This window comes from Anguilla rostrata, chromosome 8, assembly GCF_018555375.3.
Source record: "Anguilla rostrata isolate EN2019 chromosome 8, ASM1855537v3, whole genome shotgun sequence".
NCBI classification, from domain to species: Eukaryota; Metazoa; Chordata; class Actinopteri; order Anguilliformes; family Anguillidae; genus Anguilla; species Anguilla rostrata.
Window position 1 is genome coordinate 3,598,633 of NC_057940.1, and position 19,548 is coordinate 3,618,180.

Consider the following 19,548-nt stretch of genomic DNA (forward strand, 5'->3'; position numbering starts at 1 on the left):
CACAGGGGCCCCCAGGATCAAGTTTGAGAACCACTGCTGAAAAATCATTCCTACATGCATACTTGCTCAAAATTTACTTCAGGGTATGTGAGAACAAAACTATGTTAATTTATTATCTTATCACCACAGCACTCTGTAACCGACTCATGCTGTCTAAACATTCAGTGATCGATGAACACTGTCTGCCAACAGAGTATCCAGTGATCTGTGATTGTCTAACACTGTCTAAGCACCTACGATGCTCTGTGATTGACTAACACTGTCTGATCACCTACGATGCTCTGTGATCCACTAACACTGTCTGATCACCTACGATGCTCTGTGATCCACTAACACTGTCTGAGCACCTACGATGCTCTGTGATTGACTAACACTGTCTGATCACCTACGATGCTCTGTGATCCACTAACACTGTCTGAGCACCTACGATGCTCTGTGATTGACTAACACTGTTTGATCACCTACGATGCTCTGTGATCCACTAACACTGTCTGAGCACCTACGATGCTCTGTGATTGACTAACACTGCCTGATCACCTACGATGCTCTGTGATCCACTAACACTGTCTGAGCACCTACGATGCTCTGTGATTGACAGTGTCTGTCGACTGAGGGTCCACATAGCTTTCTTTGTCAAATGTTTGAGACTGGCTTCCTTTTCAAATCAAAAATCCGAGTGTAGTTTCATTTTAAATTTACCGTTACAAGAGTGACAAAAAAGACTATTATTGATTTTATTTAGCATCTTTTTGAGTGCTGGAGCCTATCCCAACGTGCAGTGGGCAAGAGGCAGGAATACACCTTTGACAGGTCACCAGTCCATCGCAGGGCACACACACCATTCACTCACACACTTGTACCTAGAGGCAATTTAGACTTTAATGTAGTATTATAAAGAAGAAAATGGGTTAAGGGAATATTCAAATTTAGCAATCTGGCCAAAGCACCATCACACAGTAATGATGCAGTTTTATATTTAGGAATGACAAAATCAAAAATGTTCTAATCAGAATTATGTACAAGTATGCAAATGAAGACATATAACTCTTGCTTTTTCATTCTTACACAGTTGCGAATCTGCAGAGTGTCACTTCTACACGTCTCCCTCAGCCCACGCACCAATCAACTACAGAAACAAACAACACGCAGTTTGAACTTGACAAAGGCTTTATTCTTTTCAGGGGACAAAGTGAGGGGGAAAAATCAAAAGTTACCATGACAACGGAATGAGCAGATCTCTCCGCATCCCAAACTCCACTCGGGTTCAACTTCTGACCTACTCATCTCACTCAATCAGGGACTGTCTGTGTGTGTGTATGTGTCGTATGGAATGAGTGTGAGTTTGTGTGAGTGTGAGTGTGTGTGTGTCGTATGGAATGAGTGTGAGTGTGTGTGTGTGTATGTGTCGTATGGAATGAGTGTGAGTTTGTGTGTGGAGTGCGAGTGTGCATGCGTGTACAGTGAGTGTGTGTGTTTGTGTACAGTGAGAGTGAGTGTGTGTGGAGTGAGTGTGTGGGTGCACACAGTGTGTGTGTACAGTGAGTGTGTGGAGTGAGTGAGTGTGTGTGTGTGTGTGTGTACAGTGTGTGTGTGGAGTGAGAGTGAGTGTGTGTGTGTGTGTGCGCACAGTGTGTGTGTGGAGTGAGTGATGTGTTGTGTGTGCACAGTGTGTGTGTGGAGTGAGAGTGAGTGTGTGTGTGTGTGTGTGTGTGGAGTGAGTGAGTGTGTGTATGTGTGCGCACAGTGAGTGTGTGGAGTGAGAGTGAGTGTGTGTGTGTGTGTGTGTGTGTGGAGTGAGTGAGTGTGTGCGCACAGTGTGTGTGTGCAGTGAGTGAGTGTGTGTGTATGGAGTGAGTGAGTGTGCGCGTGTTGCTCTACAGGCCGATGGTGTAGGACCGGCCGGCTGGGTTGTGGATGGCGGAGCAGACGGGCTCGGTCACGGCCCACTCGTACCACACCTTCTTCCCATTATTACACCTCCAGAACCGCACGCTGACATCATCACCCCGCGACAGGGGGATGGGCTGCTGCAGGCACACAGAGAGAGGGCGAGAGACATTAACAGGGCACTGTGAGAGAGAGGGCGAGAGACATTAACATGGCACTGAAAGAGAGAGGGCGAGAGACATTAACATGGCACTGTGAGAGAGAGGGCGAGAGACTATTAACACAGCAGATATTAAATATAAATAACTATTAAGATCACAAACTTACTTTGAGAGGAAACAGAATAGGGAACCAGGAGAACATTCCAGGAGAGTGAGTCTCTGGCTTGATACCTGAAGACATAAGAAAGCACGCACACACACACGCACACACACACACACACACACATGGACACACACACGCACGGACGAGCACACGCGCACACACACACACGGACACACACACGGACACACACACGGACACACACGCACAAGTACACACACACACACACACAAGTACACACACACACACGGACACACACGCACGAGTACACACACACACACGGACGAGCACACGCACACACACACACGGACGAGCACACGCACACACACACACGGACGAGCGCACACACACACACACGGACGAGCGCACACACACACACACACACACACACATGCACACACACACACACACACGGACGCGCACACACACACACACACACGAGTACACACACACAGACACGCACACACGAGTACACACACGCACACACGGACGAGTACACACGGACACACACACACACGCACAAACACGGACGAGCACACACACACACACACACAAACGAGTACACACACACGGACGAGCACACACGCACACACACGGAAGGGCACACACACACACACACACGGACACACACGCACGAGTACACACACACACACACACAAAAACTGCATTAACAACACTTTCACTAATAACAGTGGAGCGGCCGCACCTCCGTTAGCAGGCTAATGACCATCATCATCATCACGACGGCACTGACAGAAGCAGGAAAGCAGACTTACTGAGCGTGACGTCTGCGTACAGCGTGGTCTCGAAGTACCCGGCGAACCCGTGGAGCACCGAGTTGCACTGCACTGAGAACCGCAGGCACTGATACCTGTTATTATTCATATCTGACAGAGGAAGACAGAGAGCAGAGTCAGATGACTGCATCCTGTCCCTCAGCCACACACAGCATTATCTGCACTCATTACCTGAGGTGTGTGACGATGAGTGCTACCTGTAGTCATGTGTGTAAAGGTGAGTGTTACCTGTAGCCATGTGTGTGAAGGTGAGAGTTACCTGTAGTCGGGTGTGTGTGAAGGTGAGAGTTACCTGTAGTAGGATGTGTGAAGGTGAGTGTTACCTGTAGTCATGTGTGTAAAGGTGAGTGCTACCTGTAGTCATGTGTGTAAAGGTGAGTGTTACCTGTAGCCATGTGTGTGAAGGTGAGAGTTACCTGTAGTAGGATGTGTGAAGGTGAGTGTTACCTGTAGTCATGTGTGTAAAGGTGAGTGTTACCTGTAGCCATGTGTGTAAAGGTGAGAGTTACCTGTAGCCATGTGTGTGTGAAGGTGAGAGTTACCTGTAGTCGGATGTGTGAAGGTGAGAGTTACCTGTAGCAGGGTGTGTGAAGGTGAGAGTTACCTGTAGTGGGATGTGTGAAGGTGAGAGTTACCTGTAGTCGGATGTGTGAAGGTGAGTGTTACCTGTAGTAGGATGTGTGAAGGTGAGAGTTACCTGTAGTGGGGTGTGTGAAGGTGAAGCAGGGTTTGGGGTCAGCCAGCTGGTGGAAGTTGTGCAGCCGCACCACATAGGGAGTCTCAAAGTGACACTCGGGGTCCTTGTCCCGTTCCCTGCACCCCCGCACCTCATTATACAACTTAGAGGAAGACAGGGGGGCCAGGAAGGAGGTGTAGGAACAGGGGATGCTCACCCCATCCTCTGAGAGAGAGAGAGAGAGAAAGAGAAAGAGAGATATATTCTTTGGTCTTCATTTACTCTGTTCATTTACAACCCTTCAGGAAGTACTAAGTAAGCTCCACCCCCTACCCATCAGGAAGTTCTGAATAAGCTCCGCCCCAACCCTTCAGGAAGTTCTAAATAAGCTCCGCCCCCTACCCTTCATGAAGTGCTGTGCTCCGTCCAGGCACTCTGGGGACAGCTCGTTGTCCCCGAAGGACCCCAGCAGCTCACTAACGATGATGTCGGCCTTCTCCGGCGCCGCCCACTCCCTCATGTCACATGACACCACGGTCACCTGATCGCCCCACTCCTCGAACCGCCAGTTTTCCAAACTGAGAGCAAAGCAGAGGGAGAGCGAGAAAGAGAGCGGAGGAGAATGAGAAACGAGAGAAAGATGGAAAAAGAGGGGCTTGCGTAATGACGGCGTTAGGGGCGGGGCTTACGTAATGACGGCATTGGGGGCGGGGCTTACGTAATGACGGCGTTAGGGGCGGGGCTTGCATAATGACAGCGCTAGGGGCGGGGTTTACGTAATGACGGCGCTAGGGGCGGGGTTTACGTAATGACGGCGCTAGGGGCGGGGCTTATGTAATGACGTATTAGGGGCGGGGCTTACATAATGACGGCGTTAGGGGCGGGGCTTGCGTAATGACAGCGCTAGGGGCGGGGTTTACGTAATGACGGCGCTAGGGGCGGGGCTTATGTCATGACGTATTAGGGGCGGGGCTTACATAATGACGGCGTTAGGGGCGGGGCTTACGTAATGACGGCATTAGGGGCGGGGCTTACGTAATGACGGCGTTAGGGTTCTTCTCCACGGCGTACACCCGGAGCTTCCGATCGGCCTGCTTCGCAGCACGCAGGGATGCGTTCACCAGGGGACCCCGCCCGGCCCCCAAAACCATCAGCACCCTGATGGGGGGGGGGGGGGGAGGGGGAGAGAGAGAGAGAAAGAGAGTGACAGAGAGACAGAGCGAGGGAGGGAAACGGAGAGAGAGAGAGAAAGAGGATGGATCAAATGTAAATGCTATGCAAAAGTTAATCTGGATAAGAGCATCTGCTCAATGCCTGTAATGGGGAGGCAGGGAGAGAAAGGAAGGCCTGATACACTTATGTCTGTTTCTAACCATTAAATGCAGGCAAACGTAAAGTGGCAATACAAAATAAAGAGTGTGTGTGTGCGCGCGTACGTGCGTGCGCGTAATCGGACGTAGGAATGTACTCACTGCACGTTGGTGTCCTTCTCCTCCTCTGGCACTCTGTCCAGCAGACACTTGTACACAGCCTGGAAAATGAGCACAGAGCAGGTAATGCACTAATTCTATATCGCTTGCTCGCACGCACACACTGATCACCTTGCACGCCCACGCCCCCCCCGCGCACGCGCGCGCGCACACACACACACACACACACACACACACACACACACACACACACACAGATCCTGAAGGCTGTGTGTGTGCTGTCCGCTCTTACCTGCTGGTACTGGGAGTATTTAATGGGGTCTTTCTCAAACACCTCATAGGTCTGAGACTCCAGGTTATCCATGAGAGGCTGAAACAGACACAGGATGAGAACAGAGAAGTATACGCAGTTACACACACTCACATACACTTACACGCACTTACACATGCACCTACACACACTCACATACACATGCACCTACACACACTCACAGTTACACACACTTACACACGCACTTACACATACACACACACACACTCACATGCAGTTACAGTTGCGCACGCGCACACGCGCACACACGCACACGTACCTGCAGGGGGGACTGCAGGTAGTCCTCGTAGCCCCTGGCGAAGAGCTCGTAGGAGTTGGGGGCGGGGCGGTTCTGGTTCAGGTACTCCAGGTACTGCAGGTAGGAGCGGAAATCCTTCTCACTGTGCCGGCTCGCACCCGTGAATATGAACTGAGCCTCGAGCTGGGGATGGGGGGAGCGGGAGAAAGAAAGAGTGAAAAGGGAGAGAAACAGTGACTCCCCACAGGGACAGACATGCACTGCAGCTCCGTTTCCATATCAGGGGGTTGCAGGATTGGGTCCCAGATGAGACCCTGCTGTTGCTGTAACTGTCTAATTTGTGTCACAGTTAAAGTTTTTGTTATTAAACATTTTTAAAAACAGTTCTCTTATCAAACGGCCTCCAAAAAGTGCAGTCAGTACCTTAAAAAGACGGAATATGATTCGCTGGTGTGCCTTTGACAAGACAGGAAACCCTTTCTTATTGGTCAGGAAAATGCTGGTGGGAAGAATGGCTGCTTTGATTGGTTCCCCGAGCCACTTGTCAATCACAGAGTCAGAGGGCATGTCTGCTCCAACTTCAATGGCTAGGAGAAAAAGGACAAAACTAGTGTGAAATATTCATATATTAAAATGAAACGTTACTAATTATCTGGGTTCTACAGTATACACCCGCACAGATTAATCTTTCCTCCATGCCACACCCCTCACTCTCTTACCCAAGCAGATCCTCTTGTTGTAGTCACACAGTGTTCTGAAGGAATGCCACCTGTGAAGCCAAAAAAGGGGAAAGACTGAAAAAAACACCACAGATAGAACAGACCCTGGCCAATTATGTGACACACAGTCCACACTTGCACGGTCCAGATATGGTCCCAGACCAGGGGGCCCATCCATGCACTGGAACAGTGCCGTAACAGATACCAGTCCATGGGGCCCATCCACACATTGGAACAGAACCTTAACAGATACCAGTCCATGGGGCCCATCCACACACTGGAACAGAGCCTTAACAGATACCAGACCATGGGGCCATCTACACATTGGAACAGATTTAATAGGTTTAATAGGATGAGCTACCCAGAAACCCCATTCAGGAAATGAGATCAGAAACTGGAGACCAAACCCAACAGTTATTTTCGCTCTCATTCAGGAAGCTGAGGAGGGACACTCTTCCAATCATCTCCTTATTGGTGTTGTGATGTCCTAAGTGTGCGACTGGGTACACTGGCACACTCTCACATCTCTCAACATGTTCAAACAAAATCTGCAACAGGTCATAGTTGACTGCTGCACCTGCTGACCAGCCCTCTCTTCACTCTCTCTCCCGTTACAACTGTACAAAGAATATCCAGTAAATCACCTTCTCTTGCACAGTGTTTATTAATTGGTTTATTGATTTTATTTATTGACTTTTGATTTATTTTATTTACCTATGCCGTCTTTTGCCGTTTCTTATGTACTGTCGTGTCATACTGTATGTTGTACTGCACTGTATCTGTACTGTATGCGTCGTTTTGTGCTGACTGTTTTTTTTTTAATTTTTTTTTTTTTACACGTATTTACTGTTGCTGACGCCTCTTGGCCAGGTCATCATTGTAAATGAGAATTGGTTCTCAACTGATTTTACCTGGTTAAATAAAGGTCAAATAAAATAAAAATAAATAAAGACAGGAAGTGGCTGTGATGATGTCACCCTCACCAAGCCCAGGTTTTCTCGTCCGTGCTGCCGTCATCGCTGTGTTTAACCGGCTCGTTGTCGATGATGTCATCGCGAGTGTCCTCAGGGGCCAGCAGAGGCACACGGATCCAGAACTGAACGACAACCAATAATCAATCAATTAATCTGATCGGAAAAGCTAGCTGACCATCAGTGAGAGTGTCAGGATTAAGGAGAGCAGTGTGGATGTGATTATTGATTACCATGCAGGAGTGGTGTCCGGTGTGGATGTGATTATTGATTACCATGCAGGAGTGGTGTCCGGTGTGGATGTGATTATTGATTACCATGCAGGAGTGGTGTCCGGTGTGGATGTGATTATTGATTACCATGCAGGAGTGGTGTCCCGTGTGGATGTGATTGAGCAGGATTCGGGCCAGGTTGGCGCAGTGGGGGGTCCTGAGGGGGATCATGAAGGCTGGCAGTCCCAGGTACGCGGAGAAATTCAGCTCCTGCACCAGCGCCTGGACAGGGGGAGAGAGGGAGAGGATAAAAAAAGGAGGATGAATGGAACAGACAGGAGAAATAAAAGCGAGATGATGGAGAAGAGAACAGTGTTCAGGTCTTTAACGTTACTCCTGTCCACTCTACACAGAGCCATAAGTTGACACATCACATCAGTATTATTTTCAGTTATTTTTTAAAGATTCTGTATGTAAAGGGCGTACGGACTTTCTCTCTACTCTATCTGTGGGGTATATAAGCGCTGCCCGGTTCTACTCCTGTTCTAAGATGGAGAACCGACCAAGTCTTACCAACTCAGAGTTCTTGCGCTCCGTCTCCACCTCCGAGTCGGTCTCAATCCAGGGAGACAGCTTCCCCACAATCAGGGTGTTCCAGTCTGTGGTGGGGGAAGGACACAAACAGTCATCTCGGCTCTCCCCAAAATACGCAGTGAGCTCAACCACACTATCTATTCATCACCACATGCAACCAGGACGGACACAGAGGGGCAGGCTGCACAGCTGAACGTATGACACAGGCTGCGCATGTCAATGTATGACACAGGCTGCACAGCTGAACGTATGACACAGGCTGCGCAGGTGAATGTATGACACAGGCGGCACAGCTGAACGTATGACACAGGCTGCACAGCTGAACATATGACACACAGCTGAATGTATGACACAGGCTACATAGCTGGACTTATGACACAGGCGGCACAGCTGAAAGTATGACACAGGTTGCGCAGCTGAACGTATGACGCAGGCTGCACAGGTGAATGTATGACAGGCTGCATAGCTGGACGTATGACACAGCCTGCGTGGCTGAACGTATGACACAGGCTGCGCAGCTGAACGTATGGCACAGGCTGCGCAGCTGAACGTATGGCACAGGCTGCGCAGCTGAACGTATGATGCAGGCTGCGCAGCTGAATGTGTTACGCAGGCTGCACAGCTGAATGTATGACATGTATATACAGAGCCCTGTAGCTCTGCCCCCTCTGTAGCCCCGCCCCCTTCTCTCCTACAGCCATCAGTAGCCTATAGCCCACCCCCAACCCCCACATCACCTCTCCCGCATAGCAGCAGGTCAGAGCGGGTGTGGGCGCCATGACGACCCCGCGCTGGGTCCAACTCAAACTCTCTCTGGAACCGTGGGTGGAACAGCGGCATACACAGGAAGTCAAACCTGAGAGAGAGAGAGAGAGAGAGAGAGAGAGAGGGGCGCTTTGTAAATAAAATCTAATCATTAGAGAGAGTGAGAGACATTAACTCTGCACTGAGAGAGTGAGAGATTCTTAAAGTGTGTTATTTTATTAGATAGAAAATAAGAAAAACGGATGTTATTTACTTAAATTGTAATAGGGGTTCCCCTATGAGGACAAGCCAAAGAACCCTTTCACAGAACCCCTTTCTTCCCCCCCCAAGAGTCTAATGTTAGGGAAAACTGAAACCAAAGAAGTCTAAACCATTTTTCTCTCTCTCAAAATGAGTACGATACAAGTTTGACCCTGATCAGCCAAGACTCAGAGACCTAGGCCTAAATCTGGAAGGGGGTTGGCATCACCCAAACAGCGCGAGACCCCCCCGAAAAACACAGGCAGGACGGGTCTGCTTTCTGTTACATTAGGTGAAAAGAAAAATCTTAACTAGAAAAAAAGTTAGCCTTTTGTTTGCGCGATTCAATGAGATATACCAGTTATTAGCCATATACCCTTCTCTAAAGTATGCGGCTATATCGTTCCGACTCGTATTGTACAAAAATGACCACGCGCTCTGGCAGTGCGCAGACTAGCCAGCTAGCTCAGCTGTTGATTTTTTACTAACGTTAGCTAGTAGATAGTAGCTAAATTAGAGCGCCAACGTTGGCCGACTACGCATCTGGCTGTCAGGCTCTGTCTCTAGCCAGACAGTTAGTTCAACAGCCTTGAGTTTGCTCAAATAAATTTGGCACAAAAAAATCAAACGTTTCCCACTTCAATATTGTCAAATGTTTTCGTTAAGTAACCAGACAGCAACCTAGCTGGCGTACCGTTGTGGCTGTTGCCTAAATGAATGCACCAGTCTGCTCACATCGAAAAAACGTCTACAATAATTTTACACTGGCTGGTAGCTATGATCTGATCAGCAGAGATTTTGAATACTGTGCGTCTTTTTGCAAAATGTCTACTGTGCTTAGCTACATAGTTAGTTAGCATGACATTTCGCCAAACAATGCTACTGAACTGCCACCAAACACGTGAGAAATTAAAGTTAGATAGCGACTACCCCCTGAGCCTCACGTGCTGCCAAGCGACTTTGACAATCCATCGCATCAACCTCGCATTCACCAGTCACGGAACCCTTCACAGAAATTAAAGACACAGTTTGGGCTAACTTACCCGAGCCTGGCGACAGCCGCCAGCGTATCCGCCACCTCGGGTACACAATTCAAATCTCTCCCGCAGGAGACCCGGCTCCCTGTACTCGCCGACGCCATCGTGGAGTTGCGCGAAGGAGATGAAATGCCGTTAGAAGACATTGCGGCTCTACACGGGCCGATCTTCCACGGACAGAATGAATCGGTAAGAACCAAAATGGTAGTTCTGTGGCGATCAGTTTCATGGTTGATGACTCTCGCGAGACTTCTAACTACGGAATCTCATAGGAGGCAACAAAGAAATCGGGCAAATTAGTTGCAGTTTAGATTTCTAAAGATTGATTGAATGAACATTCATTTCTGCCAACCCGCAAATGCGATATTCTCATAGGGCTGCCTGAAGATTTACTTCGGCGCTTTTATAACAGGACCTAATATATCATAGAACTGTAAGAACTTATCGGCTACGATATAGCTCTATGCACATAACTGTGTAGCATTTTCTAATAGTTTTGTGATTCTATATTACGTGGTCTATGGTTATGACAGAATGTGACCTACCGAAATATTGATACAACCCAGAAAAAAAGAATGGTACCACCCACAGAACCATAATTTACATTTAATGTTTGACTGTGGTCTGGGAATGTTAAAAACAGGTCCTGCACTGCTGCTCAAATAAGTTGTGGATGCACTTGTTTTCTTTCACTGTCACAGATAGAGTGTCTGCTAAACAAATGTAATGTAATGAAGCGTGAATCCAAGTGTTGTCCCAAAACAATGGTTTGCTGTAACCAACTTTGCCAACCTTCCAACTGGTCCCAGTGTTTGAGTTTTCAGCGATCACTTTACAGAAGCCGATTAGGTTATGGTATTAAACATAAGCATGACGACTCGGGGCAGCTTGAGCAGTTTCAATCAAACCTCTTTCACATCCAGAAGTTGTTCTTTCTATATCTGACTTTAGTAAATAGTGTCGGCGATATCAAAAGGCAAACCCAAACTGGTTTTGTTTTTAATAGAGTTAAAGTATTTAAAATACTTATTTGACCCAGGTTTGATAAATAATGCGTGAAGACAAAAATAGTAATGAGAACTAACAAACCTGTTGAATGTATGGAATCTGTAAATGAATTGGCAGTCATGGATAGCCATAGCTTTATTGTTAGCTGGAAACATGCCAGCATGTTTTCCCTCATAAAACCTTACAGTTAGACCAGAGCTTCACTGGCTCAATGAAATTTCCCACAATCCTCTCAATTTCCTCTCAACATCACACGGGTGTCATTTATTCACCATAGAACACTCTTTTCCCAAAATTATATTTATGCATCTCCCTCTATTTTTCTTAATAAACACATTTCTATGAAGACCAATAAGACCATAGTAACTTTGTCCTTCTACACACAGCAGATTCGTTTCTGATATTTGAGTTAATATGGTGACTATAAAATGTAATGTTTTTGAACTTATTATAGTCACGTACAGCTCATCCCAAACTGTAGTAATTCATTTCTACTATGGACTTTCTGGTGAGCTTTAAGACTACCCAGCTGAGTGAAATTCTTCCCACATTGAGTGCAGTGATATGGTCTCTCGCCTGTGTGAATTCTGTAGTGTGCTCTAAGGTTAGTTCCCGGAGCAAACCTCTTCCCACAATGAGTACAACCGAATGGTTTACTCCCACTGTGAACCCTCTCGTGTCTGAGAAGGTTACACCTCAGACTGAAACCCTTTCCACACTGTGCACAGCTGAATGGTTTCTCTCCTGTGTGGCTCCGCTGATGTCTCTCTAGGTCGATGAACCGACTGAAACTCTTCTCGCACTGTGTGCAGCTGTAAGGTTTCTTCCCTGTACCACTTCTCCAGTGTATTCTGGTCTTTTTGCGGCCGTCTGAGTTTGGATCTGCGATGCTGTCAGTAATTCCTATTTGCCAGTCTAAGGGCTGCTGCAGCGGTTGAAAGAGCTGTGAGGTTTGATTATCACTAATTGAGAGTGAAGGCTGTCTGTACTCTGTCTGCTGTGTGCCACCCATCTCAGATCTGTTCTCTTCAGCGTATGAACATTGCCCACCTGCTTCCTCTTTCACAAGAACACCATGAACAACATGAACATCTTTCCCCAAGGAGGATAGCATGCTTCCAGAGACTTCCACAGTGGCAGGAGCATGCTGTAGTGGTGAGTGAACTGACAGACTCTGTGAGCACTTTTCCATAGTGTCAGAACACACCACATCATTAGTTGCAATGGCATTGTCCCCTTGTGTAAAGGAAGTCCACAGCTGACTGTCTCTCTTGTACATTACATACTCAGAGCCCAGATCGTTGAGTCTTCCTGCACTGTGTTCACATCCTGTCTGATTGAGTCTCTGGACTACATGCTCTTCCTCTTGCTCTGCCTTCACCGTAAATCCAAACGCAGGCTGCGTGTCGCTTGTCTGTCGATCAAATTCCTCCTCAAAGTGCTTCTGTTCAAAGGGACGTCTCTCTCCAGCATCATCACCACCAACTACAACTCCTGTGGGAAACACTGGAGCAAATGTTAGTTTTACTGAAGGTACAGTTACGAGAAACATGCTACCCAATCCACATCTCTGTACCTTCCAATATTAACACAAACGCTTACCCGTGACAACCCAATACAGTACAATGACTCACAGTAACAATCAGCTTCTTTATGCCGCATCTGAAAGAGTTACAGGCTTCTAAACGAATCTACTTCTACTGATAAAATAGTAATCTTTTACTGAACAATGTATGCTTTAGACAAGTGCCTTAGCTGACTGTAGTCTGTTTTTTTTATATATTTATTTTATTCTTGTATGTTATATGAACTTATTTTCTCTGCATTGACCAGACTCCTGGCAGAGTATGTATCTCATGGACTCTGGTAAAAGATATAATATATATACAAAGGGGAAATAATTGTCTGAGAATCCAGTCTTGATGAAGTGGTTAATCAGTAAAGATTTTGGATTCATGCATGCTATTTTTAGATATCAGTTTATCCTACAGAAATCCAGATCGTCCTTATTGTCACAAGAGTTTTAATTTGCCATTCACTGCTGATATAAGCAATTCTACATATGAAAATCTGGTTTATCCCAATTTTCAAATACATTGAAATGGGTAGACATTTCGATCACGTTTATTCATTCATTTATTTACATATCTATTTATTTATTACTTTTTTCTCGTAATTTGAAAAGTCCGAAAGTGTTTGTAAACCAGGACTGTAACACAAATTCCATGCTCTAAATGTGTACTGTATGTACATTCACTGTAGCATGATTAATATGGAAGGTTAAGCGTGCCAAAACGATTCAATGTGCAAACGTTATATGGACATGTTTCAAACAGACAAAATTATGCAACAGCACGTGCAGATCGAAAGTAAAAACAATAGCTATAACTCGGTGAGCCATTAACAAAAACAAGACTGACATAGCTATAGCGATCTGGCATCTGGTTACGGCCTGAACGTGATTTTTTTTTTTTTTTTTTTTTTAAAGGCAAACTGATCGTAAGTCAGCCACGCACTCAGCACCGTGACTGTACAGCTGATGAAATTTTATTTTGGAAAGATTTTGAAATTGGTTGAAGAAAATAAAATAGGTTATTGTTATTCGCGTTCCCTTCGGTCGCGTTTATACCACCGCCGGTGTTCACGGAGTGAAATACAGTGTGCAGGGAGATTACGTTCCGAGGTGGACTGTATTTAAATGCACGAAAATTGCATTTCACAATTAAAAACAATATAACCACATATTGTATTTCGGTGCAAATATTATTATTACATTTTGTATCACTGTTAATTAACCTTTATTTCGTTACGCATCAAAACAATTTCCCTTTGATAAATAGCCCTACGTGTAAAATCAATTAATAACGTTATAAATAAATATATATATACGTTTCACTGGCAAAATATGATACAAGCATACCTCTTTCTGCTCCCCCAAACTGGTCCTCAACCTGGACTCCAATAGAGCGGCTCTCTCGCGCTGCTGCATCTCGCGCCGTCCTCAGCTCGCTCTCCACCTGCTGCAGTTTCCTCCTCAGACTGTCAATTTCTTTATGGCTTCGGGATACTTCCAGATACAACACAACGGACCCATCTTCAACAAGTTTGCTTATTTCGGCAACAGCTGCTTTGGCTAGTACTTCCATAATGGAGGCTAACTGTGACTGAAAGGCTACAAAATTCTTCATCTTGCCCACGCATTAAACGCCAGCTGTTATTCATGTACTTATAAGCTCTGTATCGTTGTCTCTTTCCCCAAGAAAACGCCCAAACACAACGTGAAAAACTTCTGTGGAAGCCAGCAATGAACTGGAAGTAGAAGGGAAACGTGATCACGTGGTGCTATTAAATCCTGTTCATTTCGATACTTCCGCATGTGGCACCGCCAGGGCACCACCGCAAGATGGGTACCACGGCCCAGAAATAGAATTACTGATGCGTCTACAATGTATTTCCTAAGAGCGTTGTAGAAATTCATCTAGCCTGCTCCAGCACGAATTAGGTGGCAAACGCTCACATTGTGGTGATCATTAGAAGCACGCACTAACATTTCACATTTTTCCTGGATCGTAAAACTTTATAGGCCGAACAGAATAGAGAAAAAATGATAAAATATCACAATTCCGTTTGCCTTGACTAGGCGCACTGATCTCTGATTGGTTAAAAACAAAATCGAATAGATTTGTAACAGGGTCATGAGACAACCGTGGTAGCGCACAGCTTGATCACGTGACGGGGCCTATCTGCACTGTTGCTTCTTTTTCGTCTCAGAACCACTTAACGTGGGCAGGGGCGTAGCTGACGTGGGGGACACAGCCCCCCCCCCCCCCCCCCAACAACTTTAATTGAAGTGTAATTCTGTCTCCCCCTGTTTCAAAGCTAAATATTGGGAAAGCATAGTGGAAATGTGGACATTTTATCACATTCACGTACAAAGCAATATTATAATGACCATTTTGTCTGGTAGAACTGTGATACATACTGCATATTTGCACACCTGCATATTTAAGTAGGCAGGACATTACATATATACATTACATTACATTACAGGCATTTGGCAGATGCTCTCATCCAGAACGACGTATAACAACGTGCATAACCATAACCAGGAACAAGTATGTCGAAAACCCTAGACAGAAGTACCGTTCCAAGTGCAGGGAACAACCACATAGTTCAACTTGGACCCTGTAGGTTAAGCTGATTAACACTAACACAAACGAGAACAGCAACAACGCAGTCTATGCAAAAATACAAGCAGTAGTTAAGACGAGTTCATTAACTAAGTCACCTACGAAACAGCTACCTAGTTACAAACCTAAGCTTACAGTCAATTTAGAGATTACAGGGAGGTAGGGAGGTATGGGGAGAGGTGTAGCCTGAAGAGGTGAGTCTTCGGTTGTCGCTTGAAGTGGGTCAGTGTCTCAGCTGTTCTTACCTCCACGGGGGAGGTCATTCCACCATCGTGGGGCCAGAACAGACAGGAGACATGTTCGGGAAGTGCAGGTGCGAAGAGGGGGACGTGCCAGGCGTCCTGAGGTGGCGGAACGGAGGGATCTGGCTGGCATGTAGGGTTTGAAGATCTTGTGGAGGTATGCTGGGGCTGATCCCTTGACTGCCTGGTATGTTTTAAATTTGATGCGAGCCATAACAGGCAGCCAGTGGACGGTAGTGAGTAGGGGAGTTACGTGGGAGTGTCTGGGGAGGTTGAAGACCAGACGAGCTGCAGCAAAAAGCAGTTTCCTTTATAGTTCTTAAACAGTTTATTTGGTTGATGTCAGTGGCAATTAAATGCCAATTCATTTGGAGAGAGTGAAATATCTGCTGATTGTTTGTTTGTTATTGCATGGAAAAGTTATAAAATGAGAAAAACAAAAGAAAAAAAAAATCCACACGTGACACGTAATAAAACTGATTTTTATTACAAATACGTTCCATTTTGTTTTCACATAAAAGGGACACACAGCTGAGAACACAAATACTCCCATCTGACTGGAATGACACTCCTGAGGAATACAAACTTTAGAAAATGAAAAATGAAGACAGTCTGTTTGCTTTACTTAAAAATGTAATTTCAGACAGACATACAAGCAGTAAACGCACTTAACAGATATTTAAAATACATTTTAGATACTGTTAAAATTTATCTTGAGGAATGTCAATGAAACATACTGGTAACAAAAACAATAATATTAAGAATTTTTTTATTCCAGTGAAAATACTTCAAAAATCTGTTATTTTACCTTACTAGGCTACTGGAGTAAGGTAAAACTGAAAGGGACCACAAAATATACAACTTAAACATAAATACTACTTATACATAAAGAAAACATATGCATCAAGTTTTATTTTAATACTTACACATTGAACATATATATCACATTTCAAAAAACATGTGTGCAAACTCACAGGGATAATAATTATTAAAATAAATCTTGATAAAGATCATAATAGAAATGTATTGTTGCATATAGTGTTACAACAACAGCAGTATCAACATTCACTGTGAGGTGGCAGGGACCCCAGTGATAGCCATCATTAATATGGCCTCCACTATGTGCAATTTTAGCTAGCATTAAATTAGCTTAACTGTATTCATACTATCAAGGTAAGGCAGGTAAATGTCCCCCACTCTCACACAGTGCATCTTCGTTGAATTTTATGTTTCAGTCTGCATATTCTTCAAACGGTACCCTTCATTCTTCAGAGTTTTAAGGTAGGTAAGGTCAAAAAATGACTTTTCCAAGCAGGAGTGTTAATCCTCAACGACATTTCTTCATTATGGCCTCAAGTTTCTTCTCAGCTATAGATGTAAAGAATGAAAGATGAATGTTAAAAAAAATCATCCTATCAGGTCTATTATTACAAAAGAAATTAAAACAGATGAACAGGGAATTAACGGAAACAAAACAAGTTCATACCTAACAAAGAAATGTACAATTAACACAATTAACAAACACCTTAAGATGACTTGTTTGATTCAATATTTTTCCATGCAGCAGTATATCATGAATTCAAGTTACTCTAATTTACTTCACTTTAATAAAATCAATATCACAATTAATTCCCTAAAATTTTTGTTATACGGTATAATATCTGGTGGACATTTCACACAAATAAACCGATGAATATAGAAGAGGTTGACAGGGAAGACAAACAGGACAGAAAGGATAGTACTTGAATGTAAGGTCTCATACCCAGATCTTGGACAAGATAACGGTCCTTCTGTATCAGCAGCTCCAAGAAGGCAACTTTCTTTGCGTCAGCATTGAGAGCTGTGTAGATCAGTCTCATGCTCTTCGGCTTGGTTTCTTCCTTCTGGATCTCTTCGTACAGCTGCCAATCGACCATATTTTTAGCAAGTAAAGAATCTGCTATTGGCATTGGTGTAGTAACCCTTTCGATGAGCTCTGCCCGGTTTTCATCCACAAACACCGCACCTGGGTGAGAGAGAAAGATTGTAAGCACTTTGATTATTGTTATTTGTAAAGACCAAGTATTATTATAGCATGAGATGAAGAACACTGCATGGTCAAAAGTATGTGGACACCTGACATCCAATAATCTCATCTAAAATTATGGGCATTAATTATGGAGTTGATCCACCCATTGATGTGATAACAACCTCCACTCTTCTGGGAAGACTTTATACTAGATGTTGGAGCATTGTTGCAGGGATTTGCTTCCATTCCGCCAGAAGAGGATTTGTGAGGTCCGGCACTGATTGGCTGATTAGGCCTGGCTTGCAGCTGGCTTTCCAATTGATCACAAAGGTGTTGGATGGGGTGGAGGTCCGGGCTCCTTCCAGGCCAGTCAAGTTCCTCCACACCATTCTCAACAAAAACATTCCAATAATGACCTTGATGTGTGCCAGGGGGCACTGTCATGCTGAAACAAGAAAGGGCCTTTCCCAAACTGCTGTGGTAGCACAGAATCATCCAGAAGGTGATTATATGCTGTAGCTTTGCATTCACAGGAACTTAAGGGGCCTAACCCAAAAAATGAAAAAAAGACCCAGAGCAAGGGGTGCCCAGACACTTTTGCTCATACAGTGTAAAACTAATTTCAGGTAGTCTGATACGAGGAGATAGGCTGATAGAGGATAGATCAGGTAGGCTGACAGAGAATAAAGCAGGTAGGTTAATAGGACAGAGCAGTTAGGTTTATAGAGGATATAGCAGGTAGGTTGATAGAGGACAGATTAGGCAGGTTTATAGAGAATAGAGCAGGTAGGTTAATAAAGGACAGAGCAGGTAGGTTGATAAAGGATAGAGCAGGTAGGTTAATAAAGGACAGAGCAGGTAGGTTGATAGAGGATAGAGCAGGTAGGTTAATAGGACAGAGCAGGTAGGTTGATAGAGGACAGAGCAGGTAGGTTTATAAAGGACAGAGCAGGCAGGATGATAAAGGATACAGCAGGTAGAGCAGGTAGGCGTATAGGGGATAGAGCAGGTAGGTTAAAAGGATAGAGCAGGTAGGTTTACAGAGGATAGAACAGGTAGGTTAATAAAGGACAGATTAGGGAGGTTTATAGAGAACAGAGCAGGCAGGTTGATAGAGGATATATAAAGTAGGTTTATAGGGGATATAGCAGGTAGGTTGATAGAGGATAGAGCAGGTAGGTTTTTTAAGGGATAGAACAGGTAGGTTTATAGAGGACAGAGCAGGTAGGCTGATGGATAGAGCAGGTAGGTTTATAGAGGACAGAGCAGGTAGGTTTATAGGGGATAGAGCAGGTAGGATGATAAAGGATACAGCAGGTAGAGCAGGTAGGCCTATAGAGGATAGAGCAGTGAGGTTGATAGAGGATAGAGCAGGTAGGTTTATAGAGGATAGAACAGGTAGGTTAATAGGACAGAGCAGGTAGGCTGATGGATAGAGCAGGTAGGTTTATAGGGGATAGAGCACGTAGATTTATAGAGGATATAAGGTAGGTTTATAAAGGATAGAGTAGATAGGTGTATAGGGGATAGTGTCAGGATGCGTGGGGGGTTTGGACCGAAACACAGAGGGGGAAAAATACAAACTCCAAATGATAAGAACAAAAGACTTTACTAAAACAAGGAAACAAAAGGGAACAAAAAGCCACACAGGGCAACTTTCAACAAACGAAGGAAAACTTCAAAACAACACAGGAAGAAAGAAAATCCAGAAAATCCAAACACTAGGAAACCAGAACATGGGCAGGAAGACATGGAGCAGGTACGAGTAGAGGCTTACGCACAAACACAACCAGACATAACCAAGGATCCAGCACCTGAGTCAAGGAAAAGGGAAACTTAAATAGAACAGACACTGATGAGACACAGGAGGGCACCATGAACA

General features: G+C 45.1%; 2 protein-coding genes across 4 annotated transcripts; both read right to left on the minus strand.

Annotated features, from left to right (window-relative positions):
• Positions 1 to 1,149: 1,149 nt before the first annotated feature.
• On the minus strand, positions 1,150 to 10,428 carry prmt5 (protein arginine methyltransferase 5). Of its 3 annotated transcripts, none has more exons than XR_010331658.1 (17): positions 10,225 to 10,427; positions 8,914 to 9,032; positions 8,156 to 8,241; positions 7,730 to 7,864; positions 7,383 to 7,495; positions 6,400 to 6,449; positions 6,104 to 6,267; positions 5,702 to 5,863; positions 5,404 to 5,481; positions 5,154 to 5,212; positions 4,717 to 4,839; positions 4,084 to 4,259; positions 3,703 to 3,906; positions 2,985 to 3,095; positions 2,215 to 2,279; positions 1,803 to 2,027; positions 1,150 to 1,650 (listed from the first exon to the last, which is right to left on the minus strand). XR_010331658.1 is itself a non-coding variant. In XM_064345835.1 (17 exons), exons 1-16 carry the CDS (start codon positions 10,362 to 10,364, stop codon positions 1,875 to 1,877), a joined length of 1,938 nt encoding a protein of 645 aa, XP_064201905.1. In that variant the 5' UTR covers positions 10,365 to 10,428; the 3' UTR covers positions 1,150 to 1,617; positions 1,852 to 1,874. The 3 variants fall into 3 exon arrangements, 1 of the variants encoding a protein (XP_064201905.1); XM_064345835.1 differs by having other exon boundaries at positions 1,150 to 1,617; positions 1,852 to 2,027; positions 10,225 to 10,428; XR_010331659.1 differs by having other exon boundaries at positions 1,540 to 1,703; positions 1,795 to 2,027.
• A 918-nt stretch (positions 10,429 to 11,346) lies between these two features.
• On the minus strand, positions 11,347 to 14,464 carry LOC135260546 (oocyte zinc finger protein XlCOF6-like). The gene is made up of 2 exons (XM_064345848.1): positions 14,147 to 14,464; positions 11,347 to 12,732 (listed from the first exon to the last, which is right to left on the minus strand). Exons 1-2 carry the CDS (start codon positions 14,412 to 14,414, stop codon positions 11,681 to 11,683), a joined length of 1,320 nt encoding a protein of 439 aa, XP_064201918.1. The 5' UTR covers positions 14,415 to 14,464; the 3' UTR covers positions 11,347 to 11,680.
• Between the last annotated feature and the right edge of the window lie 5,084 nt (positions 14,465 to 19,548).

What these genes read in the sequence shown, in the direction of transcription:
- LOC135260546 (XM_064345848.1), bottom strand. Translation starts at nt 14,414, where the DNA reads ATGAAGAATTTTGTAGCCTTTCAGTCACAGTTAGCCTCCATTATGGAA. An exon ending in GTTTGGGGGAGCAGAAAGAG is followed by an intron (nt 12,733 to 14,146) that starts GTATGCTTGTAT and finishes CATTTGCTCCAG; the next exon opens with TGTTTCCCACAGGAGTTGTA.
- prmt5 (XM_064345835.1), bottom strand. Translation starts at nt 10,364, where the DNA reads ATGTCTTCTAACGGCATTTCATCTCCTTCGCGCAACTCCACGATGGCG. An exon ending in GCGGCTGTCGCCAGGCTCGG is followed by an intron (nt 9,033 to 10,224) that starts GTAAGTTAGCCC and finishes TCTCTCTCTCAG; the next exon opens with GTTTGACTTCCTGTGTATGC. An exon ending in CAACAAGAGGATCTGCTTGG is followed by an intron (nt 6,268 to 6,399) that starts GTAAGAGAGTGA and finishes TTTTTCTCCTAG; the next exon opens with CCATTGAAGTTGGAGCAGAC.